At 45.9% G+C, this 27,500-nt stretch overlaps 3 protein-coding genes across 6 annotated transcripts in view; 1 reads left to right on the top strand and 2 right to left on the bottom strand.

Moving 5' to 3' along the window:
* ehd3 (EH-domain containing 3) overlaps positions 1 to 790 on the bottom strand; it is a 14,378-nt gene extending 13,588 nt beyond the window's left edge. The window contains exon 1 of the mRNA XM_056581580.1: positions 553 to 790. The gene's annotated coding sequence lies outside the window, so the exon portion shown is untranslated. The remainder of the gene's footprint in view (positions 1 to 552) is intronic.
* On the bottom strand, positions 36 to 7,145 carry il20ra (interleukin 20 receptor, alpha). Its single transcript, XM_056581917.1, has 8 exons — positions 6,804 to 7,145; positions 6,122 to 6,245; positions 5,369 to 5,547; positions 5,011 to 5,189; positions 4,390 to 4,534; positions 3,023 to 3,159; positions 2,464 to 2,810; positions 36 to 96 (listed from the first exon to the last, which is right to left on the bottom strand). The coding sequence occupies exons 1-8, from the start codon at positions 6,856 to 6,858 to the stop codon at positions 36 to 38; spliced, it is 1,227 nt and encodes a 408-aa protein (XP_056437892.1). The 5' UTR covers positions 6,859 to 7,145.
* Positions 7,146 to 7,472: 327 nt separating this feature from the next.
* Positions 7,473 to 27,500, top strand: part of med23 (mediator complex subunit 23) — a 23,929-nt gene continuing 3,901 nt past the window's right edge. Inside the window, exons 1-26 of one of the 4 annotated variants that reach the window (XM_056580934.1) lie at positions 7,473 to 7,674; positions 8,361 to 8,392; positions 8,480 to 8,567; positions 8,999 to 9,123; positions 10,827 to 10,938; positions 11,343 to 11,441; positions 11,799 to 11,900; positions 12,021 to 12,090; positions 12,348 to 12,460; positions 12,599 to 12,694; positions 13,662 to 13,679; positions 17,430 to 17,636; positions 17,981 to 18,124; positions 18,335 to 18,480; positions 20,438 to 20,683; positions 21,039 to 21,181; positions 21,466 to 21,640; positions 21,812 to 21,975; positions 22,881 to 23,005; positions 23,513 to 23,718; positions 24,188 to 24,208; positions 24,556 to 24,736; positions 24,878 to 25,048; positions 25,598 to 25,814; positions 26,140 to 26,249; positions 26,699 to 26,825. In XM_056580934.1, coding sequence (XP_056436909.1) covers positions 7,624 to 7,674; positions 8,361 to 8,392; positions 8,480 to 8,567; positions 8,999 to 9,123; positions 10,827 to 10,938; positions 11,343 to 11,441; positions 11,799 to 11,900; positions 12,021 to 12,090; positions 12,348 to 12,460; positions 12,599 to 12,694; positions 13,662 to 13,679; positions 17,430 to 17,636; positions 17,981 to 18,124; positions 18,335 to 18,480; positions 20,438 to 20,683; positions 21,039 to 21,181; positions 21,466 to 21,640; positions 21,812 to 21,975; positions 22,881 to 23,005; positions 23,513 to 23,718; positions 24,188 to 24,208; positions 24,556 to 24,736; positions 24,878 to 25,048; positions 25,598 to 25,814; positions 26,140 to 26,249; positions 26,699 to 26,825 — 3,289 coding nt within the window. In that variant the 5' untranslated portion in view covers positions 7,473 to 7,623. The remainder of the gene's footprint in view (positions 7,675 to 8,360; positions 8,393 to 8,479; positions 8,568 to 8,998; positions 9,124 to 10,826; positions 10,939 to 11,342; positions 11,442 to 11,798; positions 11,901 to 12,020; positions 12,091 to 12,347; positions 12,461 to 12,598; positions 12,695 to 13,661; positions 13,680 to 17,429; positions 17,637 to 17,980; positions 18,125 to 18,334; positions 18,481 to 20,437; positions 20,684 to 21,038; positions 21,182 to 21,465; positions 21,641 to 21,811; positions 21,976 to 22,880; positions 23,006 to 23,512; positions 23,719 to 24,187; positions 24,209 to 24,555; positions 24,737 to 24,877; positions 25,049 to 25,597; positions 25,815 to 26,139; positions 26,250 to 26,698; positions 26,826 to 27,500) is intronic. The other 3 variants (XM_056580936.1, XM_056580935.1, XM_056580939.1) reach the window with 3 other exon arrangements.

Here is a 27,500-nt window from a genome sequence, read left to right on the forward strand (position 1 = left end):
TAAAGGGCAGTTGGGATGGTAGCCTAGAAGAACATTTATAGGATTAGCAGGTGATGTGGATCTCCGTTCAGGTCTGCCAATGCACGACACAGAACCCTGGAAGCAATGAGTCACACGTGTAGTTTCAGCTCCCACATGTAGTCCTTTGCATACTTAAATGTTGTGGTCTATCGTGAAATGTATGATCTGTGTAGCCTATATACATAGATCATCTAAATATTAGATTTGTAATAACACATAGGCCGATGTCAGGTGCGTCAATGTGAATGGAATAGGCTATTAAATCTTAAAGAGTTGAAATAGGCTAGTATATATTAATTATTGCAGTCCACCAAATGTCTATCTATGTACGACAGGATACTAGGCTAGGTCTAAAATAATTAAAAAAAAAGGGTGTCGTTAAAAAGCCTCTTCATTCAATCCACCGATTATTGTAAATCTTCCAAGGATATTCAACCTATTATGGCCGTGCTAAAATATGTTTGTTTTTTACACAACATATTGTGAAACGACAAGCCTTAATTATTGTTCTAACACAGACTTCCACTTTACCCGCTATTCAGTCCAAATTTCGTCCATTGGACAGCAGATGTATCCCAGAGATGATGCACCGTGCAAGGTACTCTTTGTAATGGTATTGTTCGGTCCTTGACGCAATCTATGCCGGAAAACCCTTCAATAAACGCGCATGGGATAATTTCGAAAAAAAAAATCTCCTTCTACGAAGATGCTTTCTCCCACTCAGCAATGATAGTGAATGTTGAGGCTGACGTTGTGCAGCTTCATTTAAATGCGGAGTGCAGGAAACATAAGCCGGGCGGAAATGCACGTCTATCGGCAAAGCCCCACCCAGGCGTCTGCGACACCACGCCATCACGTCGGTTCAACGAGGAGAACGCTACAGAGGGGGAGGTGTTGTGGGGGATAGATGGAGAGAGGGATGTTTGGAGGACCAGCTGATGGTTTGCAGTGCTCCCCCTAGTGGTCATAAAAGTCGTGAAGAGGGAGCGAAGAGAAGAGAATAGTAGAAAAGAGGAAGAGATTAACTACAATTGCATGGACTGTAGTGTTTATATATTCATTTTTTATTTAAAATCGAAGGGCTCGTGTCTAGTAGCCTAGGACATATAGAAAATACATGAAGTTCACAATCTTAAACCTGAGTAAAAACAGTTGATTCAACTGATACATCCTGAAGGTTTTACATAGAATCGGTGTCTATAGTCGAAGGTTGGACTGAAAGATCTTATAACAATCCAATGCAACACATTATTATTGTAGATGGACAAAAGCACTACAGAACCATACATTTTACTTCAAATAATTTCTAGAATAAAAAGCATAAGCGCTCATGTAGTAACACGGTGGACAGAGTGAGTGGGCATTCAAGTGCTAAAGTTTTACTTCATCTAAAAACCATCGTATAATGTCACGGATAATATAAACAATACTAATAATATGATGATAAGAGCTAAAATAGTTTATGTTCTTTGTTGGCCCACATATATCTTGAAAAAAAAAAAACTACAACATAATATTATAATAATCCCATCAATGGAGTTACAAAACACCTTAATTTTCGGTAAAACATTGATATTCACCGGGATTCTGGAATGCATTGAAGTCAGCGATTTTAATCCGTCATTCGCTGTCCGCCAAGAGCCAGTGAGAAGAAGTAGGTTAAAGAGGTCAGTGATGGGTCAATGTGCCCTACTCCACTCCTCCACTACCCTCCAGGAGGAGTCATGATGGAGGTTACATCACGATGGAGGATTTCACCCCCATCCATAAAACATGCTTTAACTGAGCCTGAACTAATAAGATCCCAATAGAATCTTTGCATACATGTACTTCAAATTCTAGGAAGGGTCACCATTATACAGAAATAGTCTATCGTTTCAATAATAACACAAATAATAATAATAAAATCGAAAGAGTACGATTTTTTCATAATTATTGAGTTTGTCATTTGTCAAAGGCTAATAAAAGGACACTGTTGTGCATAATAAAGTGTATAATAAAAAGTATGCATCTCCTATATATACTAAACTATATACGTCAATACAAAGGAGGTGAGTGGTGTCCGTGCTCCTTGGTCCCTACTCGTCCACCACCACTACGCTCCAGTTGGCCAGCAAGGTTCCCATCTCCAATTCCATTGCCCTCGCGTTCTCTCTCTGCTCCTCCGACCCTTGCCGCACAAACACGTTCTCCAGCCTCACGCCTCCTGTCCCTCCCTCTGCTCCCGCCTCCTGCTCCTCCTCCTCCTCCTCCTCCCCTCCTCTGCTCCCGGGCTGTCCCGCTCCTAGCAGCCAGCGATCCAAACCTCCCTCTGCCCACGCCCATGTCTCGGGAAGCATGAACACTCCACTCTCAGGGTCCCAATGGATCATGCCTGCGTCCTCGTCCTCCTCCTCCTCGTCCTCCTCCCCCCTACCCCTCCCTTCTCCCTCCCCCCCATGCCCCAGCCCCTCCCTGGGGTCCTCCGAGCCCTCTTGTCCGCCCCCGACCGGATCCCCTCTGACGAATCCGTAGTCCGTGCCTCCCGCCTCGTGGCAGTCCTCCCAGGGTGGCTCTGGCTCCGGGGACGCGCCCCGACCTTGCAGGGCGTAGCACAGCAGGTCCGGGAGCACGCCCCGACCCTGCGAGGCGTAGCCAATGGGCGATTGCGGCCCGTAGGCGCTGTCGGGCGTCGGCGGCGTCGGCGGCGTCGGTGGCGGCGGCGGCTTGGGGTGGTAAGGGCCGACGTAGATGGGGTCCAAGTGCTCGGGAGTGTAAGTTGTCGGAGGGAAGGAGTGGCACGTTGGTTCCTGGGGAGGAGGGGGGGGGAACCAGAAAAACATGAATGTTAGGGTTTGGAGCGTTCTCAGAGTCATCCGAGATGCGGACGATAACTGATCTTCCTGGGTGTGACTGCATGCTGTGGGCATTGCATTACAACAACGTTATGTATACATACCAACTGTCACTGTGTAGTATGGTGAAGGATATGGGTGTACGTGTGTGAGTGTGTGTATTTTACCAGTGCCTGTGGCCATTTCTCCTCCTTGCCCCACACCAGGTAATGGATGAAGTAGGCCCCGACTCCGAGCACGCATATGCAACACAACGGAACCACGATCCCCACAACCACGCTCCTCAGCTGGCTGATGAACGGGTCTGGAGAGAGAGCAGGAAGAGACGCCTGTTCTTTACCTCTACACACCATGGCTGCTTAGGTACTCACACACTTCGGGTGCATTCAGAAATGTACCGTGAGTTGATCAATTTGATGACGAGTGTGTACAGCAAAAGTTCCCCGTTCAAGTGCACAAAGACTTGATGGTGTCGCTTGAATGCACGGATCACTGTGCAAGCTCAACCTTCCTTCAACAAACTTCCTGTGTTTGCATTGTACGTCATGAAGTCAACCATATTGAATCACCTACCTTCATGAACAATGTATTGCATATGTTGCAAAAGGATTTGCCAGGGATGCACAATAATTACTTTTTGTCAATGATACAATGATACGATGACCAATAACTATGTGCTTCGCATGGCCGGTTACAGACAAGATAACCGATTGCTTAATAACCACATCCACTACACTGCATGACTTTACTAATTTCAGACGTTGGACATAATAAGCGAGTCAACAGTGAGCAACGCTTCTAAAGCCCTATGGTTAAGCCAACAGAAGCAATATTGGCCTCCTGTTATCGGCTCTATTTATCGGCTATCATTTAGTTATTGGAATAAAACATAGTAATACAACATACAAATATGCATTTGGCCCCCCTCCTGTTCAGCCATATTTCTAGCAGACCTGGCCCGAGATGAGCCCATCACAATCATGTATCTAATATGTGGCTGGTTTAATACGATGACGCACACTAAGGGAGCGTCAGTGAGTCATTTTTGTATACAACCGAGATGGCTGCCGCGGATGTGGTACACGTTATGTTGCTCTGGTGGGTTGTAGGTCCAGCCAATTGTGTCCAGAGGCACTATTGGTCTGGCCTGTTGATAACACCCCTTCGAAATCGAAAATGAACCGCGAAGTTCCAGACTAATGGCGATTGCATGGCTACAATTTGTCAGCCTACAATTGATCAGACCCAATATATACTGTATCTTGCATCACTAAAATAGACAGTTTGCTAAAAGGAACGTGACAGGTCTGGGCGCTTAAATTGAGAGATGCCGGAAAACAAAGAAAGAATCCTTTCAAGGTTGACATAAACACAAGGAGATTACAATCACATTTCTGTGGTGAATAGATATTTTGAATTGTCGTTTCCCCCCCTTTCCTGTTCAGCAACATTCCTTTCAATCATCCTCTGAACATTACTGACAACCAGTTTTTACACACCCATACACACCAATACACACACATACAAACTGTACCATGAGGTGTTTTGAGGCAGTGCCAGGTGGAGGGCTGGCATTCGATTAGCATGGAGTTGAACCTGGTCCGGGCGGAGAAGCAGTACTCTGTGTCATAGTCCATCAGGCGGTACACGTATCGACCGGAGGAGAATGGGATATGTTGCTGCACACACATACATTTGAACACACACACACACGCACACACACACACACAGATTACACTTTGGATCTTCATCGATCATCATTACATCCTTCAGTGTAAAATTATGTAGTTAGATACTGATATTTAGGGTGTAAATATAACAATATAAATCAAGATTACGAATTACTTTGGAAATGAAAACTGAATTTTGTGTTTTGCAGTGAGCTCGGTCGGGGGGGGGCATCTTGCCCAGGTATCACACCCAGCCATATCTTTAGCCTAGAGAGGGTGTAGGTGGTTTGTGATTGGCTTGGTGTAGTCACAGTAACCCAATAGGAAATAGATTGTTACACCTTTTTGTGCTGACCCTGAAATTGAGCAGAGAACTTGTGTAACCACAGAGGGACTCTGATGGTTGTTTTGTGTATCTTGCGTGAGCCCAGGAACAAGGTGTTGAACAAGGTATTGACTTATTCAATTACCATCCGTGTACCTACCGTCAAGTTTTTGCTGTCAGCGATGTGAATGGAGAGGTTAAAGGCCATCTGAGGGTAGACTTCCAACATGGTCATCTCTGGCTTGCTGTTGTCTGGCTGGTATCTCATTGGTGACTTCATGTTTACAATGGCACTGTTGCCTTTCATTTCCAGGGTGACCAATGGGGGGCCTAAGATAGCTGTAAATGGTGATGACGAGAGAATACTACTTTATAATACTGAGTTTGACTGTAGTGTCACCATTGTAACAGATGAAGACATTCAGGATTAGTTTGTAGTTAATAGTTGATACATAACAGTTTGTAATTCTTTGTTTTTTGCAAAACAGCATTTTACTTTGAATTTCACCTCCACTTACTATCAGTCTTGGGGTCAAATCGTTTCTGCGTCTTCTTCCACTTAGAGGAACCAGTGCGATCTATGGCTCGGACCCTTGCGAAGTAGCCCTGCTCCAGATCCTGCGTCTGATTGGTCAGATCACACCGGGTCAGTTCCAGTTCTCTGCAGTGCGGCACCACCCTCCAGCGTTCGCCATAGCTGTACATGTTAACGTTCAAAGGAATACTATAATAGTGGTTGTACTCTAGCATGTCAATTCCTAAATATAATACAAATTATAACAGTTGTAAGGTACTCTGCTTCTACTCAATACTAATACTGATTATTACATCACAGTTCATGATTCATTTTGAATTGTACTTTTCAATGATACGGGTATGTATGTAAATAAGATGCCAGATGGCATAAAAAGACATCAAAATAGAGCTTGTTTATAAAGAAATAATTCCGGGGATAGAGTCCCCCCTAGACCCCCATAGAGCGGTATGGGCTCAGCCCAAAATCCTAGCAATGCCTCTACCTGCCCCTGCCTGTACCATTGTGGTTGTTTAATAATGCCCCTGAATTCAGAGTAAGTTGGATAAAGCATGGACATGAATGACTCAATAGAACAGAATGTTATCAAATATAGCTGCTTTCTTTTTAATTGTTTAAGGACATTGCTGTAGTTTTTCAAAGCCAAAATAAATAAGTGATAAGCACAACCTTCAATTTAAAACCACAACCACCCCCCAGCGACACCACAGTCCACATTAAGCACACACACACGTACATGGCATACTGCACCCTAAAGTAGGTGCCCGGTGGAGTGTGTTCCCCAGGAAGCCAATGGAGACTATTCTGAAGATTTATGGAAGAGAACCAGACATCGACGGGCATGGGAGGTGAACAGAAGGCTAGAGAACGAAAGAGAAATAATAACACACTCACACGCACACAGACGCGCACACAAACACACACACACACACACACACACACACACACACACACACACACACACACACACACACACACACACACACACACACACACACACACACACACACACACACACACACACACAGAGAAAAAGAGTCAGAGTTGTAAAAGAGTTCAGTCTATGCGATAAGTCAGGATAACAACTAACAAGTATGATTAGTGTCTCATGAAACTGAAGATAATAAATAGGGCTTTTATACGTAGGCTATACCTGCGATATGACAATGATATATTCGATGATAATAATATTTCATATTTATGTATAGTTATTTATAATAAATTATATTTGCCATGTAATTATATATATATACAGTATATAACCAAGTTATGGTTATCAATTTAATATTTTTTGCATAGATACGTTTCCTAAGATCTTACGCACATGCACTGCATTCAGGGTGTAACGTAAACTTTCCCACAAGTTTGCTTTAGAAACCCCGCCGTGAAAAAAAAAAAAGAAGAGCCGTGTCCCTTACCTGCATTATATAGCGCTCCTACATGGAAAACAAGGACCATGGTCCACTTCTCCATGGCAACATATGAGAATAAACACGGAATCGTCTCCTCCAAGACCTCCTGATCGTAAAGGTCTTCAAACACAAATTCGACTTCTTCGACGTTTCCTGGGTATTCCCTTCATCTTAACGGCTGTCTGTCCTCTCTAAACTTAAACTTGTGAAATACATTTGCATATAGGGGATTTTTCGGGAAAAAATAAAGTATGTCAACTCCCGGGAAATAGTTCACCTGTAAGCGCTCAGTATGAATGATAATGTGAGCGTGAGAGCGCGATAGAATGTCACTGCGCTTGTTGTTATTCATTAACAATAGTGGGAGGGTTGAGACGAGTCAACCCAATACCTAGGGCTGAACAGGTGCCATCATGGAAATTACCCTGGGACACCACAGAAAAATGCACAGTTATAAATTAAACAAAGGAAAAAAACGATGTAAAACCACCAAGTCACTGGAAATCGGAATAAAAAATGAATTCCACCACTAGCGAACCAATCTGAAAAAAAAATGTTTGTTGTTTTTATTGCGAGGAAATGTTTCGCTTTTTTATTTATCTTTACGACGGAGCGAAGTAAGAAACAACGCGGAACTATATCACTTTGGGTATTGTTCCCCCTTCGGCTTGTTTTTGACGTTGCACGCTTCATTTACGCTTTTGTCCAGGCGCTGCAGCATTAGCTTGCCTTAGCAGATGCCTCATCTAGTACACCAGTCATATAGAAGAATACAGTAATCCATGTGTGTGATGGTCAGGTGAAATTGATACCTAGATATTACAACATGGCCCTTTCAATGGAAACCCAGCTCCAGAGCATCTTTGAAGATGTGGTGGTAGGTCGCATGGTCCTCTTTTATTGCGTTATAATAAAGCTAACATGAAGTAGCGTCCCAGAGTGAATTGCCACAACGTTATGATGGGCCAATTTGTAACCTGCCCCAAATCAACCGTGGTCAGACAAAATAACTTTTGTGATCAAACGTGCCTAAATACCGGGCAGCATCATGTATTCTGAACAAGGAAACTGAATGGAAAAAATTGGTGTAAAGTATTTCTATCACTGCCTGCGATTCCATGTAGCACATGCACAACTTATATTAATTTAACGTTAGACCTTGGTAGAAGGCAAACCACAAGGCAAAATATGGTGTCCAAGGCTAGTTACAATTCACTCCATTGAGTTCCATATCCATGAAAATATGTATACTCAGATACTGTTAAATGGCTATAAACTCACAAATATTGCAACTCTACCTCACCTCTCGTGTGGGAAGCGTTCAATCCCTTCAGCTCACGTTATGCTTCACAGACGGATCAACAAAATATGCCCGTCATGCCCATACAAAGAAGATATATATATATATATTATATATATACCCAAAATATCTGTAGAGGTGCAATAGTAGTGAGTTTATTGCTATTAAATACAATCAGATACCTTCGCTTGCTGCAAGACCTATGCTCTACCCATTATATTTTACCACTGATTATTCTCCTGTCCATGCCCACTGTCTTGCAGAAAACGGAGATGATCGAAGAGGCCTTTGCTGGGTATGGACACAAACACACATACACACACACGCACACGATTGCACACGTGTGCTTGGGCATGTGTGATCAATTGTTTTTTTATTGCAGCATGTTTATGGACACTCCAGAAGATGAGAGGACTAAATTGATCAGCTGTCTTGGAGCCTTTAGGCAGTACTGGGGGACGTTGCCACAGGTGAGCATTCACCCTTGTAGTGTATCACACCCACCTGAAAGTTACTGGGTTTGAATCTCCAGATCTGGAATGTAACTAGTAGTCATCTTGGAGAAAGTTGCCTGCTTGCTACTCAGAGTGAAATCATATACATTTTAGCTAGAGACAAAGAATGAAAGTGGCTGCTAAATGAGAAAATTCCCTTCTGAGAGCTTGATCTGCTTTGCGCGAATGAGTTCCTTTGGAAGAATATCTTTTGTATTCGAGGCAAAACTCCCCCTTGCAGGCGTGGTTTGCTGGCCAGGCTCCTTGCGGATTCCCCCAAGAAGTTCTGCTATTGCATAGTAGCACTGCTGGATCGCAAATTAGCTTGCACATAACATTTGAAGGGTTTTTGTTGTTCCTGTCTGTTCATTGTACGCTTCATTGTTTCTTTGTCCGTCTGCCGATAGGAGTCTCATGACCAGTGTGTTCAGTGGATTGTGCGGTTTACTCACAGCCAACACAGCCCCAAGCGTATCTCCTTCCTGTACGACTGTCTGGCCATGGCTGTGGAGACCAGCTTACTACCACCCCGGTACGCAGAATCACACACCTGGAGAAGTTGGACCCTCAGGCACTGAGGGATAAGCGCTAGGGCTGAACGATATATCGAAAATGTATCGTGAGCGTGCTATCAACGCTTGCGATAGACGTACTGCAAAGATTACTTCAACTTTGATAAAATGTAGCCTACGAACGGGTCAAATCTTTGAGAAAGTTCAGCACCAGATCCGACCCGTCACCCGTGATGATATTATCAAAATTAAATCAGCACCCGCCCGGACCCGTTAATATTTGGCCCGTTTCCCGGCCCGTGTCCACGATAAATCACTCACAAGCTAAAACCATTCAAATGAAAGTGCTTTATATTTATCTGGCACTATTGGAGCACGATTCTCTTGTGCTCCGCCTCCAACTACGAGATGGTTAGTGTTCTGTTACACCTTCCCTGCTGTCGGCTCCCAGACCGTAGTCGAGGAGCATATGGGAGACCTTCCCTCCAGGGCCGAAGTTCTCTCGGGGGTAACACCCTTTACTTTGACCGGCAGTGGCTCTTCTTATATGTCAGAATATGGTCGGAATGAAGTGGCCCACCGATTCTTGACAGGCTGGGTACTTTATTCTTAAACACAACCGGACTCGTTCGTTACTTCACTAGACTTACACACGCTACCGCTCCTCGCCCATCCACTCACTCGCTGACGAGACTCACACTCACACACTGCCATTATTGCACACACACATATGCTACCTTCAAAATATTAGGTTCTCCAATGCCCCCCCATATTTGCGATGTGGTAATGGTAATTTAGACACACAAATATTTAACATATTTTTCAATTATGTTTTATTTCAGCTAACTAAAATCCTGTTTCAGACCTCATTTGCTATCTGCCCGCAAGGAGTTCTTTACCCGCCCGCATCCCCGCCCGTGAATTTTAGGGACGTCACAATCCGCCCGTTTTAGCAACTTTCATGCGTTCACCTGCTGGACTCTACGCACAGTGTTGGTTCTCCAGTTCAACACAAGCCCTTTAGTTTAACTACACTGTTGCTGATTGTTCCTTGTGTTAGCTTTTTTGGGCCAGAACTCACCATAATGGTATATCATTGTTTTATGACTATCATTTTATTCATATTTGATGTTGTTTTAATGTCATCTTTTATGCAGCCTTAACCCCCCAGACAGCATTCTGCAACACCTTATTGGCTCAACAAATTAGTGGTTTAGAAAAAGGCTACCATGTTTGAAAAGAGGTGACCAGTTTAAGTTCAAATGAGTGATAAGTCAATGACAATTTCATTTTTTTGCAGTATCAGACAATGTTCTTGTGATAAAGATTATGTTGGAATGGAAACAATGCATTTATTTGATAATTTCTGCATCAGTCTATGTTGGCAACAAGTAGAGTGAACAAAAACATTCAATATCGCAAGTCATATCGTTATCTTAGTATAGAATATTGTTAGCGCACATCGCATGTTTTCCTAACATCGTGCAGCCCTAACAAGCGCATTGGGTGCCCTATATATTCGGTCATTCTCTGGATTGATTTGTTTTGCATTGTTGTATAGCCGACATTATTTAATGAAGTGAAGTGATTTACATTTTTGACCTCTAGAGAGTATCAACGGAACACTGTACTGCGAAAGGAACTCTGTGAAAACTGTCCAAAAAACGTTGTTTTTATAATTGTCTGACAAATTTCGTCTGTATCCTATTTGCTGGCCATCTAGGATGGTGTGTGTAGCACTGATCAGCTCAGACAGCTTGGAGTGGGAGAGGAGCCAGCTGTGGGCTCTTACCTTCAAACTCATCCGCAAGATCATCGGCGGGGTGGACTACAAGGTATATCAAATACACACGCACACACATTGAACTCACACACTAAGGCCCAATCCCATTTCTACCCCTTACCCCTTACCCTTACCCCTTCAAAACAAGGGGAAGGGGAAGGGGTAAGGGGTAGAAATGGGATTGGGCCTCTCCCTTCTGGGGTGGCTCAGCAACCCTAGAAGGATAACCGAGAGTAGGTAACTATAAGCCAACAGTGGTCGGACATACGACACGGATCACCGAGAGACATAACAGTATAAGGAGATGTCAAACATTCTAGTTCCTGGATGGATTCCCGAGGCACCTAAGATCTTAGTGTTGTTAAGCCTACGAGGATCTGGGAAAAGCGCTGTGCTAATGAAGGGTTTGCTCTTATTGCAGTACATTTATTTCCTGTGTGTGCTGGTGTCCCCCAGGGTGTCCGTGACCTATTGAAAGCTGTGCTGGACAAGATTCAGAGCATTCCCACCACAGTCAGCTCAGCGGTGGTCCAGCAACTACTAGTCGCCAGAGAGGTACTTCATAAACCCACATCTACATGTTTACTACAAAGAACTTTGTGCTTGGGCCTAGCTTCTACTCTTTTCGAACTGTTCCTCTCAGTTGAGTGCCTCTTCTGTACATTGTTGTTCCTCATTTCTTCTCACATCTCTTTTCCCTGTTAACAGCAGGCTTTCATTCACCAATGCTTTGTTGAACCAAACCAAAACAAAATATAGGGAAAATACATGTAAACACCCACAAATATATTTTATATAACATATAAACCTGTGTACATGTACATATACCTGCACTTACAGCAGTAGCTTGAAGCATTTTCTAAAGTATTTTACCTCAGCATCATCAGTTTTGTGTGTGTTTGTTTTCATCAGGTGGTAGAGTATATCCTGGACAGAAATGCCTGCCTCCTTCCTGCCTATTTTGCCATCACAGAGATCAGAAAACTCTATCCTGAGGGACAGCTGTCACACTGGGTATGCGCGCGTATGTGTGTGTGTTTTCATTGCCCAGGACACTGTATTTTTAGTTATTTGTAATGCATGCGTGTGTGTGGGTATTTATCTTTCGTCCTTCCACATGCACTTTCTCTCTAGCTCCTGGGAAGTCTTATATCAGACTTTGTCGACAGTTTCCGACCTACGTCCAGAATCAACTCCATCTGTGGTAGGCTAAAGGAAATGTGTGGCATCTCACATTTCGACACACGTCTCACCTTCTTGATACAAATTTGGGAGTAATATTTTCTGCTTCATTTTTTTTTATCTTAAATTCATATGAATGAGCTGAACATACTCAAAGGTTTGTCTGTGTGTGTGTGTGTGTGTGTGTGTGTGTGTGTGTGTGTGTGTGTGTGTGTGTGTGTGTGTGTGTGTGTGTGTGTGTGTGTGTGTGTGTGTGTGTGTGTGTGTGTGTATGTGTAGGCAGGTGTAGCCTGTTGCCTGTGGTGAATAACAGCGGTGCCATCTGTAACTCCTGGAAATTAGACCCCAACACACTGCGTTTTCCCCTAAGGGGCATGCTGCCTTATGACAAGGTAACACAAGCACACGGTTCTATCAAGGTTCTCCATCTCTTGTTTGTCATCCACGTCTCTCACTAACTCACTCTAATTCTCCAACTCAAAAGTATTCTTCTGTTAATATTCGGTATGCGGGTTGTTATCGTTTCCCAGGACCTGTTTGAGCCCCAGACAGGCCTGTTGCGGTACGTGCTGGAGCAGCCGTACTCTAGAGAAATGGTGTGCAACATGCTCGGACTCAACAAGCAGGTAACCATTCTCGCTCTCCCTCTCTCTCTCTTTCTCACTCTCTATCTCTATGCCCCTCCCTCCTCCATTGTTGCTTTATATATTGTCCCCTTTATTTCTGTCTGTTATTATTTTTCTTTTTTTGCATCATTGCAGGATAGTTTCTACTTTTTAACAATTCCATAACTTTTTTCCCCCTATAATTGTCCTTGAGTTGGTTTTGATATCCTCCATTTTTAATGGTTCCCAATGGAGATCAAGTACTACTACTTCATTCTTCACATTCTCTTTGTCTTTCTTGGCTTCCTCATGCGGAAACTCTCACGCACCACTCAGTTTTTTTACCTGCTAACTCTGTCAAGCACCATATATTGTAACAAATATGAACCTCCGGGGGGCTATATGGTAAACCCGGCCACAATACACTGGTGTCTGTTTACCCTGCTTTCATTGGCTGCACCTTCAGGAAGTCTAGTAATGCCCATAAATGGAAAAATCAGAAGGCAATATAGAGATGCATAATAATGCGTGCAATCATTTTATTTTAACATTTCTTTCAAAAACATATGTATACATTGATTATTGACTTGACGGTGGATTAAGGGACAAACATGAAATATACGAGCTGCTGAATTAAAATTGTATGTGCAACTTTGAGTTTTCCATTTGGCTAAGGCTATTCTTCAAAATATTGAACCTTGAACCTTCACAATAATTTATGGTTCATTGGTGGAACTTCCTTTCATTGATGAGCATTTTTATTTTCTATGAAAACAATCACCAATGTTGGATGACCACGGCTGCGTTGATGTTCTAACTGTTCTCAAAGGGGAGAACGTAGCTCCTTAGTCACTTTCTTCTTTTCTCTTTCTCTCTTTTGTTCTTTCCTTTCTTTATCTCTCTGTTCTTCTGTTTGGTTTTGTTTTCTCCTTATATTCTTTCTTGTCCTGGTTGTGTGTCGCGTCTGTCTCTGCCATGCACTCTCTAGACTCTGAACATTGCCCAGGTATGTCGTTGTTCCTCTCCCTGGTCACCTGACCTGCTAACTAACCAGCCCATTGGACGCTTGGCTCCTTAGACACGCTGATGAGCATCATCACCGTCTTAGAAATGTCAAACCGGGGGAGGGGAAGGGACACATGGATGGAGAAAAAGAACGAAAAACCCCAGGACTTGGAATGAGAACAGCAGGGTTTTGTGGATTTTGCATTGTGTGAATAAAACTGTGTGTGTATGGACGCACAGAGTAGGAAAGGCTGTAGAAATGCAGCGTCATGAAATATCACTGCAAAGTGGTCCATGTCTTCACAGCCTCTTCTAAATAAGGGTATGTTCTCCGCGTTACCCCTTCTGTGAACACGGGAACAACGCTTTAAATCACTCCCAACTTCACACAAACAAACAAGGTTGTTTTAATTTAGGCAGTTCCGTTAAACTACATTTGAACCAGAATCCAGATTTTAACCAGAATAAATTTAAACCATGTCTTGACTAATTGGATCTCTCTTAACACATAGTTCTTACAATTTAGTTACGATCATCAGTTTACACAAGTTCATTTATGAATTTGTTATGGAGTTAATTCAACTCTTAACTCTATTGGGGCACCAGAGAATCACAGATTCATTCAACCAGCCCAACATACCCTGATGTTGGTATTTCAAGTCCTGGTGCGCTGCATGTGTGGATGTGTTCTGGTCCTTGCCTTGTGTTTGTTTGTGACTTTGAGTTGTTTTTTTTAAGCAGAGGGTCTCACCTTCTCCTATTTTCTGTTGAGTTGACATGGGCAAAACAACTCTTAATTTACTAACCAATTGGTTGCTTATGCTTATTTTGGGTGCAGAAGGGGATCAAAAATAGAACTCAGTCCAGATTCAACACTTTCCTACATTCCTAAACATTGTCTAACTAGTTTTCCGCTATGTGAAATTGCTAACATTTTGAATAGTATAGCAAATTGGATCATAACGAACACTAAATGAATCCGCTTGAGTGACATAAATTCCTTTAGATCAGTAGGTGTAGAAATCAATAACCCTCTTTTTTTAGCACATTGATCAAGAAGATATATCCACAATTTCGGTCTGTTTTGGGTCATTCGTTCCTGTTGGACTATTGTATATTTGTTACAAATGTTTGTTCACAACATCGTCATTAAAAGGTAGGTTTATTTCCTTATAATTGAGCAGTGGGGCCCAACATAGGATAACATTAGAACCCTTATGACATCAGGTCTAGTATGGCAATGGGAAAGATATTTCTACCCAGTCAATTTCAAAACACAGAAACGAGATTCAACCTCAATAATAAGACGTGGTTGAAAGTTGTTTTTCTACTTTTGAAACAGTTCCTTATCGTAAACCGCCGGCTGTGGGTTTTGTTCTTAATCTTTTAATAGCCAGTTATTTTAATTGTACTTATCCGCCAACGAGCCCGGTCAACCCCTTTCCTACACACAAACGTCTAATTACCAGGGAGTTGAAATGCCTGTGGTGCTCTCGTAGGTGTGTTTGCGTGCACGCGTGTGCCTGCTGCTGAGTGCCGACCTCATTACCGCTCACTCAGGGGTGGAGGCTGAGGCCCAGCACTCTGATGGGTGAATGTAGAATGTAGGTGTTGGCATGATGTTTGGATTCGTCGTCCGTTCCCAAGTCATGTCCAGCCGTCTGTCCGGCCGTGCCCCGTGCAGCCCTGCATGTCTGTCTGTGTGTATGCGGTGTTTTGATTTGTTGGTTTCGTTGTTTTATTTAAAACCATGTTATGTCGCGTGCCGATGTAGCGCCCACCTCCAACCGCCACCATTCTCAATAGCATCCAGCTGCAGCCCCGGAGCCAGGGCCTGTGGTGCGGCAGAGGGCCCTGTGGTGTGGCAGAGCCCTGTCGCCCAACCACCGGCCTGTTGCCACTCCACAGCCCTGTTGCCCCACCACAGCCCTGTTGCCCAACCACCGGCCTGTTGCCACACCACAGGCCCCGTCTCCGGGGCTGCAGCTGGGTGCTACTCACCATTACCCCACTCTGTAGTCCTCTCAGGGGGTTGTCATCGGTATAAACTATGGGATTTGTAATCAGTCGAGGAGTTAGCCTTGCTAATGCTAATGCCCACTCCTGATAAAATAGTGTTTTTCCTATTGGTGGGTAATTACCAACCAGGTGAATGAAGGATAATTGGTGTATGATGGGCTAGCGTCCCATCCAGGGTGTGTAATAGATCAACTAATAGCGCCTGCATTACATCACTGTTCACTCATGAAGGTCTACCCTGCACACAGTAATGCATCGGATTTGTTGATTTTAGAGCAATATTTATATGAAAATGTAAAGAAGGTAAATACAAAAACTACTTTTGGTAGTTTTGTACATTTTCCCTAATTGACAAGAATGTCGTTGCAAATGTCGCTTTGATTTGTAATAATAAATTAAAAATAAAATGTGACGTTCTTTCATCTCCCCCTTCACGCCACATTCTCTTTGTATTGTTTGCTTCCTGTCATCCTGTCGTCCATCGCTAGCCTCCATCTCTCTTTCATCGAGTTATACTAGTTATCTGAGTAGATGGGCAGGTAAAGTAAGGCAAGCCTAGGGATATGTTAACTCTACGTCGTCTTCTTTAAGTTGGTTGTAACATGGCAATATTGTTTATTAAGTGATTAAACATTTCTCTTGTTTGTTTGTCTCTCCTCCCCTGCTTCCTCCCTCTCTCTCCCCTCCATCCATCCTTTGTTTGTGTAAACAACCCTCTCTCCTTCCCTCTCTATTCTTCACACTGTTCAACAAATGATTGACAACCCTTCCCCTCAACCACACCCTTCATAACACCACCCCTCCACTCCCCCATCTCCCACTCCCCACCACCACCTCCATCCCTCCACCCCTCTCCACCCACCACCACCTCAAACCCTCCACCCCTCTCCACCTCAAACCCTCCACCCCTCTCCACCTCAAACCCTCCACCCAACACCACCTCAAACCCTCCACCCCTCTCCACCTCAAACCCTCCACCCCTCTCCACCTCAAACCCTCCACCCAACACCACCTCAAACCCTCCACCCCTCTCCACCTCAAACCCTCCACCCCTCTCCACCTCAAACCCTCCACCCAACACCACCTCAAACCCTCCACCCAACACCACCTCAAACCCTCCACCCAACACCACCTCAAACCCTCCACCCAACACCACCTCAAACCCTCCACCCAACACCACCTCAAACCCTCCACCCCTCTCCACCTCAAACCCTCCACCCCTCTCCACCTCAAACCCTCCACCCAACACCACCTCAAACCCTCCACCCTTCTCCATCTCAAACCTTCCACCCCTCTCCACCTCAAACCCTCCACCCCTCTCCACCTCAAACCCTCCACCCAACACCACCTCAAACCCTCCACCCTTCTCCATCTCAAACCTTCCACCCCTCTCCACCTCAAACCCTCCACCCCTCTCCACCTCAAACCCTCCACCCAACACCACCTCAAACCCTCCACCCCTCTCCATCTCAAACCTTCCACCATCTCAAACCCTCCACCCCTTCTCTCTGACCCCCTCCACCCCTCTCCATTTCATACCCTTCACCCTCCACCCCTCAAACCCCCCACCCCTCTCTCCGACCCCCTCCACCCCTCTCCATCTCAAACCCCCCACCCCTCTCTCCGACCCCCTCCACCCCTCTCCATCTCAAACCCTCCACCCCTCTGCATCTCATACCCTCCACCCCTCAAACCCCCCACCCCTCTCCCCGACCTCCTCCACCCCTCCCAGCACAAGCAGCGCTGCCCGGTGCTGGAGGAGCAGCTGGTGGACCTGGTGGTGTACGCCATGGAGCGCTCGGAGACGGAGGAGCACTTTGACGCCGACGTGGGCGGCACCAGCCAGCTGCTGTGGCAGCACCTGTCCTCCCAGCTCATCTTCTTCGTGCTCTTCCAGTTCGCCAGCTTCCCCCATATGGTGCTGTCCCTGCACCAGAAGGTAAGGGGCCTCGCCGGCGCCCCCTGGAGGTTGAGCGTGGCCTGTAGCGGTTCAGCAGCGCCTGAACCGGCTATGGACATTTAGGGCGCACACACGCACACACAGTGACACACCAAATACTTATATTGCTTACTATACTTTTTCTTGGCTGCTTTTTATTTATTTATTACTAATGTATTTATTATATAGGAAATCACTTTGAAATCTGGCAACTTTGGATACTTTGGATGATTACAGCCCTAATCACCTGCCTGTTGAGATGTTACCTTTGTGTGTGTGTGTGTGTGTGTGTGTGTGTCCCTGATCGCCTCCTCATGATCAGCTTGATGTGTGATGTTCCCCAGCTTGCGGGCAGAGGTCTGATCAAGGGCAGGGACCACCTGATGTGGGTGCTGCTGCAGTTCATCTCCGGGAGCATCCAGAAGAATGCCCTGGCCGACTTCCTGCCCGTCATGAAGCTCTTTGACCTGCTGTACCCCGAGAAAGAAGTAAGAGAGAGTGTGTGTGTGTGTGTGTGTGTGTGTGTGTGTGTGTGTGTGTGTGTGTGTGTGTGTGTGTGTGTGTGTGTGTGTGTGTGTGTGTGTGTGTGTGTGTGTGTGTGTGTGTGTGTGTGGGGGGGATTTTGTTTGTATGTTAAGGAGGCAAAAAAGGAGGCCTTCCTTACCGTCTTCCTCCCTCTCCATCCCGCTCTCTCCCAGTGTATTCCCGTCCCGGACATTAACAAGCCCCAGTCCACTCACTCCTTCGCCATGACGTGCATCTGGATCCACCTGAACCGCAAGGCCCAGAACGACAACTCCAAGCTGCAGATACCCATACCCCACTCGCTGAAACTACACCACGAGTAAGAACCCGTCCCAAGCTTTTTTGATGTGAATGGATCAAAATTAACGGATGAAAAAAGCACAACTGACCCAGCAGTAGGGGTGTAACGGTACACGTATTTGTACCGAACCGTCACGGTACAGGCACTTCGGTGCGGTTACAGAGGTGTGCCGCGGTTCGTAAATGTGGCGTACATAGCGTTAATATGGTGAATGTAAAGGCTTGTTTTGCAATACGGAATTTAAAACTTGAAGTCGGAGTTCCACCCGGACCGTTTAGCCAAAGTAATGCAGCGACCCTGGGACAGTTAAATAGTTTGTGTGTTATGTGTTGCATTATATTTCGTTGTCCGTTATGCCAGTTGTTCTATGTGCATGTATTGTAATGTTCTTCTTGTCAATCAGCGTGGGGGCGAATCATTAGGTCAGCTGGGGGAGGGCTTTGGAAGAACAGGAGGGTGGGGGCCTGCACGCGAGTGAGACCGTGTTGGGGGTTGCCGGGGTAACCGGGGTTTGTTTTGGGTCGGTTTTACTTTTCTGCCGTTGGTTATGACGTTACGGGTTTCAGTGACCTGGTTTTGGTTCACTACCTTCAACTACTAATGACTCGACATCATTATGTCACCAGCGAGGTCACTACATTGGTGTCAGAAGTGAAACTATTATTTTATTTTTTTTCTCGGTCCTGCTGTGCTCGGCGAGTCGGCTACTCCGACTCCGTAATCCCTTCGGCAGCTCTCAGTCGGGATGTCGGATACGCAATGCAATTGGCCGCCCGATCTATCTTATACAGTGTATGTTACAAACCATTTAAGCAGTGTTGTAAATACACTTCCAAAGCTTTTCAAATCTTATTTGGTGTTTTATTGGTCCTGGTGCAAAGTAAACAATGTACAAAGTAATTAAGGTACAAAGTCAAACCGAAGAAGTGATTCAGGAAATGATTTTGTTAGAGGACCAATCACAGCCCTTGCCGTCTCCGTTGCGTCGACCAATAGGTCCATGGTTTCGACGCATAGTTAAAAATATTGGATGTGCACGTAAGCTACGGAGAGGGTCTCCGACAGGCTGTCCGGCTATGGATAGGGCTCCCTGTGTCTACTTACAGCACTTTAACATGCACACGCATTTGAAAAGGCGCCATACAGGTGTTACTATCACCGTTGCTGTGAAAAAAAAAAAGCGAGCTGTACAAACCCAGCTCACTGGGAATTCAGAAACGGAAATGCCATAACAAAGTTTATTGGTGTTTTCGGTGCTGCTTTTTTTTTTTTTTTTTTTTTAATTCCCCTTAACTATTAACCGTACCGTATTGTACCGTACCGTGACTTAAAAACCGAGGTACGTACCGAACCGTGACTTTTGTGTACCGTTACACCCCAGCAGGCCCTCCAACTGGGGAAAACTATAGTAGAAGTATTGTGCTGCGTTCCAATCTCCCAGTCTGCAGGACTCCCCACTGCTGATTCTACTGTCATTCATTCATTCTGTGCGCTGACGTTAACAGAATAGAGTCGTCCATCAAGAGATCCTATAAGGTTACGATTATGTTTTCCACTGTAGTAGCTTTTATCCAAGCCAGCCATTTGCAGTGAAGCTGATTTGTTTTAGGGGCATGTCCTGAATGAACAGGGTTAGGGGTACATCGGGGTTGAAACCTAGAACCCTTCTGCTGGGAGTCTTAACGCATTCATTTATTTGACCAAAAAAACCTGGCAAATATGTCATATGAACGAGGAAAGAAACGTGCTTAGTCCTTGCTGCCTGATCTATTTAATGTAGATGAATTTGCTGGTGTGCTAGGACCAGAGGTTGCTTGTGGACATTGTCTGTGTCCAGATGTTATTCAGCCATAATTTATTTCAACTCACCCCATCTTGCGGTGTTGGTACAGAAACAAGCTTTTTGTTTCTCACCCTCCAATCTCTCTCTCGCTCTCCCTCTCCCTCCCCCTCCCCCCCTCCATCCACCCTCTAGGTTCCTGCAGCAGTCGCTCCGCAACAAGTCCCTGGGCATGTTGGACTACAAGATCGCCCTGCTGTGCAACGCCTACAGCACCAACTCGGAGTGCTTCACGCTGCCCATGGGCGTGCTGGTGGAGACCATCTACGGCAACGGATCCATGCGCATCAACCTGCCCGGCACCAACTGCACCGCCTCGGGCTCCGTGTCCCCCCTGCCCATGAACCTGCTGGACTCCCTGACCGTGCACGCCAAGATGAGGTGGGTGTGGGAGGGGCTTCAAAGTACATCCATGTGCTTCAAGTGGTTCTTTAATTCAATTCTCAACTTGTTGCTGATATAGTGACGTTACGACATATTTATTTTCTCTTTCATTCTCTCTCTCTAACTAACGCCTTCTTCCTTTCTTTCTCTCTTTTTTTTTTCTTTCTTTCTTTCTTTCTCTTTTTTTCTCTCTCTTTTTCTCTCTCTCTCTCTCTCTCTCTCTCTCTCTCTCTCTCTCTCTCTCTCTCTCTCTCTCTCTCTCTCTCTCTCTCTCTCTCTCTCCATATCTCTCTCTCTCTCTCTCTCCATATCGCTCACCTTATTGTCTCTGTGCTTGGGTTTTCCCCATCAGTCTGATCCACAGCATTGCCACTCGTGTGATCAAGCTGGCCCACGCCAAGTCCAGCATCGCCCTGGCCCCGGCCCTGGTGGAGACCTACAGCAGGCTGCTGGTCTACATGGAGATAGAGTCTCTGGGCATCAAGGGTTTCATAAGTCAGTTCACCGGCCGTGTCTCATAACCTGACGCATACACACACCGTTTAGGTTCAACCGTTATCAATAATAGAATATATTGTACTTCCTCGTATAGAAGTAAAGCAATCTTGAAATTATTTTATCATTATGGCGGGTGATAATGTTTGAAACTGTCAGAGCGTTTATCACGCGAGACGCGGCAAAACAAACTTCTCCCCAGCGTAGGTTACGGATTGTGTTTACTCTTGACCGAGTTGTTTTTTCAGTACTACAACTCCCATGATGCCCTCTGATGTGTGCAGGCCAGCTGCTGCCCAACGTGTTCAAGTCCCACGCGTGGGGCATCCTGCACACGCTGCTGGAGATGTTCAGCTACCGGATGCACCACATCCAGCCCCACTACCGCGTCCAGCTGCTGAGCCACCTGCACAGCCTGGCTGCCGTGCCCCAGACCAACCAGAACCAGCTGCACCTCTGGTACTGGAGGGGGCGTCGCACACACACACACACACACACACACACACACACACACACACACACACACACACACACACACACACACACACACACACACAGGGACTATCTCGTCCTTGCAGAGAACCTGCTCCATGGATTGTAACTTGGACCTCTCTCTCTGTCTGCCCCCAGTGTTGAGAGCACAGCACTGCGGTTGATCACGGCACTGGGCAGCTCTGAGGTGCAGCCCCAGTTCACGCGCTTCCTCAACGACCCCAAGACGGTCCTGTCGGCAGAGTCAGAGGAGCTGAACCGAGCTCTGATCCTCACGCTGGCCAGAGCCACCCACATTACAGGTAGTTACAGCCCTCTGATCCTGGCCAGAGCCACCCACATTACATGTAGTTACAGCCCTCTGATCCTGGCCAGAGCCACCCACATTACAGGTAGTTACAGCCCTCTGATCCTGGCCAGAGCCACCCACATTACAGGTAGTTACAGCCGTCTGATCCTGGCCAGAGCCACCCACATTACAGGTAGTTACAGCCCTGTGATCCTGGCCAGAGCCACCCACATCACAGGTAGTTACAGCCCTCTGATCCTGGCCAGAGCCACCCACATTACAGGTAGTTACAGCCCTCTGATCCTGGCCAGAGCCACCCACATTACAGGTAGTTACAGCCCTCTGATCCTGGCTAGAGCCACCCACATTACAGGTAGTTACAGCCCTCTGATCCTGGCCAGAGCCACCCACATTACAGGTAGTTACAGCCCTGTGATCCTGGCCAGAGCCACCCACATTACAGGTAGTTACAGCCCTCTGATCCTGGCCAGAGCCACCCACATTACAGGTAGTTACAGCCCTCTGATCCTGGCCAGAGCCACCCACATCACAGGTAGTTACAGCCCTCTGATCCTGGCCAGAGCCACCCACATTACAGGTAGTTACTGCCCTCTGATCCTGGCCAGAGCCACCCACATTACAGGTAGTTACAGCCCTCTGATCCGGCCGTCCTCTTTGGTTTTTAACCGTTTCCCATTTATTTGAGTGGCTTGGTCCAGTTTTAGTTAAAGGTAAGATATGCATAATTTCTTAAACACAAACGGAGCTAACCGGATTCCTTCCTCCCTTTTTTTCCTTCCTTTCTTCTTTCCTTCCTTCCTCCCTCCCTCTCTCGTCGTTCCTTTCTTCCTCACCTCTGTCCTTCCTTCCTTATTGATCATAGTGACTGTGGATGACTCACATGCTGTGTGTGTGCAGATTTCTTCACAGGCTCTGACTCCATCCAAGGCACCTGGTGCAAAGACATCCTGCAGACCATCATGACCTTCACCCCGCACAACTGGGCCTCACACACACTGTCCTGCTTCCCTGCTCCCCTGCAGGTACACACACACTCACTCACTCACTATCTCTCTCACTCGCTCGCTCACTCACTCACTCACTCACTCTCTCACTCACTCACTCACTCACTCACTCACTCACTCACTCACTCACTCACTCACTCACTCACTCACTCACTCACTCACTCACTCACTCACTCACTCACTCACTCACTCACTCACTCACACACACTTTCGTCCTAACTGATGTGGACTGCTGACTTACACCCAGTCAGCATATTTTTTATATTTTTATTTTTTTAACCTTTATCTAACCAGGAAAGTTCCATTGAGATTAAAAAACAATATATCAAAGGAGCCCTGGCCAAGAAAAGAAAAAGGCCGCAAAAGTTACAGTTACAAGATACAGACACTAATTAAAATGATGTCAAACATGTAAAGGAGGTCGTCTCAAGTGCTCTCGGCCTGGATTTAAAAGCATTCAAACAAATCCGGATTGCTGTAATTCGTCTAACGAATGACCTCCCTCTCGTGCTCACTCTGTCCCAGGCGTTCTTCAAGCAGAACAACGTGCCCCAGGAGTCGCGCTTCAACCTGAAGAAGAACGTGGAGGAGGAGTACCGCAAGTGGAAGTCCATGTCCAACGAGAACGACATCATCACCCACTTCTCCCTGCAGGGCTCGCCGCCCCTCTTCCTGTGTCTGCTGTGGAAGATGCTGCTGGAGACGGACCACATCAACCAGATAGGCTTCAGGTGGGACACACACACACTCTTACCAATACACACACTCATACCAATACACACACTTATACCAATGCACACACTCATACCAACACACACACACACACACACTCACTCACACCCTCACGCACACACACACACCCCCAACGCTCTGTTAATAGGCGTTACATTTACGACAACACGTAGCTACAGGCACTTTTATATCCAAAACACATTTGTACCAAACTTTAATTTTTTTCTCGAAAATGTCATTATGTTGTGGTAGATTATAACATTTGGTAATAAATAGTGTGATAACATTTAGTGGTAGTGCAACTGAACAGTCGATGTATAACATTTAGCAGTACTGCAAAGGTACAGTCGATGTATAACATTTAGTGATGATGCAAAACTGCATTAGAGTTGTACCATGTGTTTAGCCGTAGTGCAAAGCTACTATAGATGACGTGTAACATTTCAAAGTCCTTTCTCAATTCCACAGGGACGGCAAACCCCAACTTAAGTGAGTTATAGACTGCTATTAGCGGAAAACACCAATCTGCACAAGACACGTACACATACACAAGCACATACACATACATGCACACAAACATACACACACGCACATACACACACAGGGACACAGACGAATGAGAACACACGCACACTGATGCATACTATGTACATATAAACACAAAGGGGACCTGTACTATTAAAAAAAATAAAAATAAAAAGGAAGAACCTTCTTTTTGGTTTATTTCTATTAAAGAACCTGCCTCCATTGAAAGATTGATACTATTGTGTTGAAAAAGAAATCCCACATCCAATGTAATGGTGTGTGTGTGCGTGTGCGTGTGTTCTTTGTCTCAGGGTGCTGGAGCGGATCGGGGCCCGCGCGCTGGTGGCCCACGTGCGCACGTTCGCGGACTTCCTGGTGTACGAGTTCTCCACGTCGGCGGGGGGCCAGCAGCTCAACAAGTGCATCGAGATCCTCAACGACATGGTGTGGAAGTACAACATCGTCACCCTGGACCGACTCATCCTGTGTCTGGTGAGACTCACTCACTCACTCACTCACTCATACCAATGCACACACAAATACCAATACACACACATCTCACGCGTCGCTTATCCCTTCCTCTTTCACTGCTCTCGCTCTCGCTCTTGCTGTTGCTCTCCCCTCCCCCTGCAGGCGATGCGCAGCCACGAGGGCAACGAGGCCCAGGTGTGCTACTTCATCATCCAGCTGCTGCTGCTGAAGCCCAACGACTTCCGGAACCGGGTCAACGACTTTGTCAAGGAGAACGCGCCGGAGCACTGGCTGCAGAACGACTGGCACAGCAAGCACATGAGCTACCACAAGGTGCCCAGTGGTACCAAGCACGCATCCAGACACATCCACACGCGTCACAAAACACACACACATCACAAACGCACACACATACAGCAAGCACATGAGCTACCACAAGGTGCCCAGTGGTACCAAGCACGCATCCAGACACATCCACACGCGTCACAAAACACGCACACATCACAAACACACCCACATACAGCAAGCACATGAGCCACCATAAGGTGCCCTGCAGCACCAAACACGCATCCATACACGTATATACACACGCACACATCACAAGACACACACATCACAAAACATACACACACACACACAGGGGCGCACATGGGAAATATAATCGGAAAGCAAACATAGTGTTCTTGTTTTTTTAAGTAGTCAGAAAACTACACTCAACATTCCCTGTAACATTATTCACTATTACATAACGCCATACATTCCCGACACTATTGGTGTAGTCAGTCAGTGCATTTTGCCGTTCTGGGTGCACCGGATTTAAATGTTAGATTGGGGTGTTCCTCTCTGGTTCTTAACGCAGTCCGTCCTGACTCCCATTCATAGAAATACCCTGAGAAGCTGTACTTCGAGGGTCTGGCCGACCAAGTGAACCCCCCCATGCAGCACACGTCCCAGTACCTGCCCATCTACTTCGGCAACGTGTGTCTGCGCTTCCTGCCCGTGTTCGACATCGTCATCCACCGCTTCCTGGAGCTCATCCCTGTCTCCAAGTCCCTGGAGACCCTGCTGGACCACCTGGGGGGGCTGTACAAGTTCCACGGTGAGCGGGACCTCTTTTAGACAGCGGGGAATAACACCTGGCGGCTACACAAACATGTCTGATGGTGATGAGGGAAGTCCCCAAGACGGTGTTATTCATCCTCTTAGGTGTGTGTGTGTGTGTGTGTGTGTGTGTGTGTGTGTGTGTGTGTGTGTGTGTGTGTGTGTGTGTGTGTGTGTTGGGGATTTCATTCATCCGTCTACGTGCGTACGTAGAGGATGTGGTTTTCTGCAGTCTTCACACCAGTAGTGTAATGTGTGTCTGTGTCTCCCTCCCCCCTCCTGTGTCTCGTGTGTACTCCACCATGCCGGTGTGCGCGGTGCAGACCGCCCGGTGACCTACTTGTACAACACGCTGCACTACTACGAGCGGCACCTGAGAGAGAGAACCAGCCTGAAGAGGAAGCTGGTGCACGCCATCATGTCTTCACTGAAGGTAGTGCATGTTCAATAATCACAATGCGTTATCTTCAGGGGCCCCTAGTTTGATTTGAACTGCCTCAATGACAGCAATCCTTGATAAAACTAATCTATTTGAAAAATTATATAATAATGTATAACGTATAGTAGTTGCTTAATTACATGGTAATTAACAAGTATTTACTAGGATTGTTATCAAGTGAGTATTATCAGGGTATTCTCGTAGGGGCTAGGGCAGGATAGTCTCTCGTTGGGGCTGGTCCTAACCCTAGCAGTTCTGGGTTAAATGTCTGCAATGTCTGCAGTCTACCTGTAGCCAACCTAAAGCAAGAAACCAAACCCTAGCCTGCTCCTTAATGACATTTAAAACTCACTGTCCAGTCCCTTTGAATGAAGGAATCTGCTGGACGACCAGTAGTAAACTAGTAATGGATGGAGCATAACTCGGGGTCTTGTTCCCTCCAGGACAACCGTACTCCGGGGTGGTGTCTCAGCGAGACCTACATCAAGTTTGGAATGAGCGCCCGAGAGGACAACGTGTGGATCCCAGATGACACTTACTACTGCAAGCTCATTGGACGGCTGGTCGACAATATCCTTTAATACACGCCCAGCTCATTGTCATCGATTGGCCATGTCCTCAAGGCGACTGACGGCTAGTTGTGATGGCCTTAACCAATCTTAAGAAGTGTTAAGAGGTATTGAAGGATTCGATGAGGTAATGGAGCTCCGCTGATATCAATGGTTATAGTGGTAATGCGTAGCTCCAGATCAGCCAGGATTTCTAAGATATTAGAGAACAATAAATAAATGTGAGACTTAGGTGACTCACTCCCAAGATTAGAGACAATCAAGAGTTTAGTCAATTTGAATTAAAAATGTGAATAGGTTGAATAGTAGGAGGATATACCCTAATCAGCCTAGTTCATAGCAGTGGGTAAGATTAACGAATGAGGAAGAGAAACTCTGAGCATTAAACCAACGGAGAGTAACTGTGAGGACCGAGGATGAAGCGTGGGACGAAATGCGTACATTCAAAACGCCTCACCAGCAAGTTTAAACAGAATCCTAAATAGAACTTTAAATCCAGCTTTAAACTAATGGAGCAACAGAATATAACTAAATCCAGAAATATTGTTAAAATGTTCACCAGTGACTTCAAGTTTGAGTCTAAACCTAAGGGTGCACTCACACTAGGCCATCTGGCCGTGGCCGTTGGCCGTTTTCACACCTAACCGTGCTCAAATGGCCCCATTGTTCTCTGGCC

This window comes from Gadus chalcogrammus, chromosome 21 (genome assembly GCF_026213295.1).
Source record: "Gadus chalcogrammus isolate NIFS_2021 chromosome 21, NIFS_Gcha_1.0, whole genome shotgun sequence".
NCBI lineage: Eukaryota > Metazoa > Chordata > Actinopteri > Gadiformes > Gadidae > Gadus > Gadus chalcogrammus.

What these genes read in the sequence shown, in the direction of transcription:
- il20ra (XM_056581917.1), bottom strand. Translation starts at nt 6,858, where the DNA reads ATGGAGAAGTGGACCATGGTCCTTGTTTTCCATGTAGGAGCGCTATAT. An exon ending in AGGAGCGCTATATAATGCAG is followed by an intron (nt 6,246 to 6,803) that starts GTAAGGGACACG and finishes TTCGTTCTCTAG; the next exon opens with CCTTCTGTTCACCTCCCATG. An exon ending in AGAAATGGCCACAGGCACTG is followed by an intron (nt 2,811 to 3,022) that starts GTAAAATACACA and finishes CCTCCTCCCCAG; the next exon opens with GAACCAACGTGCCACTCCTT.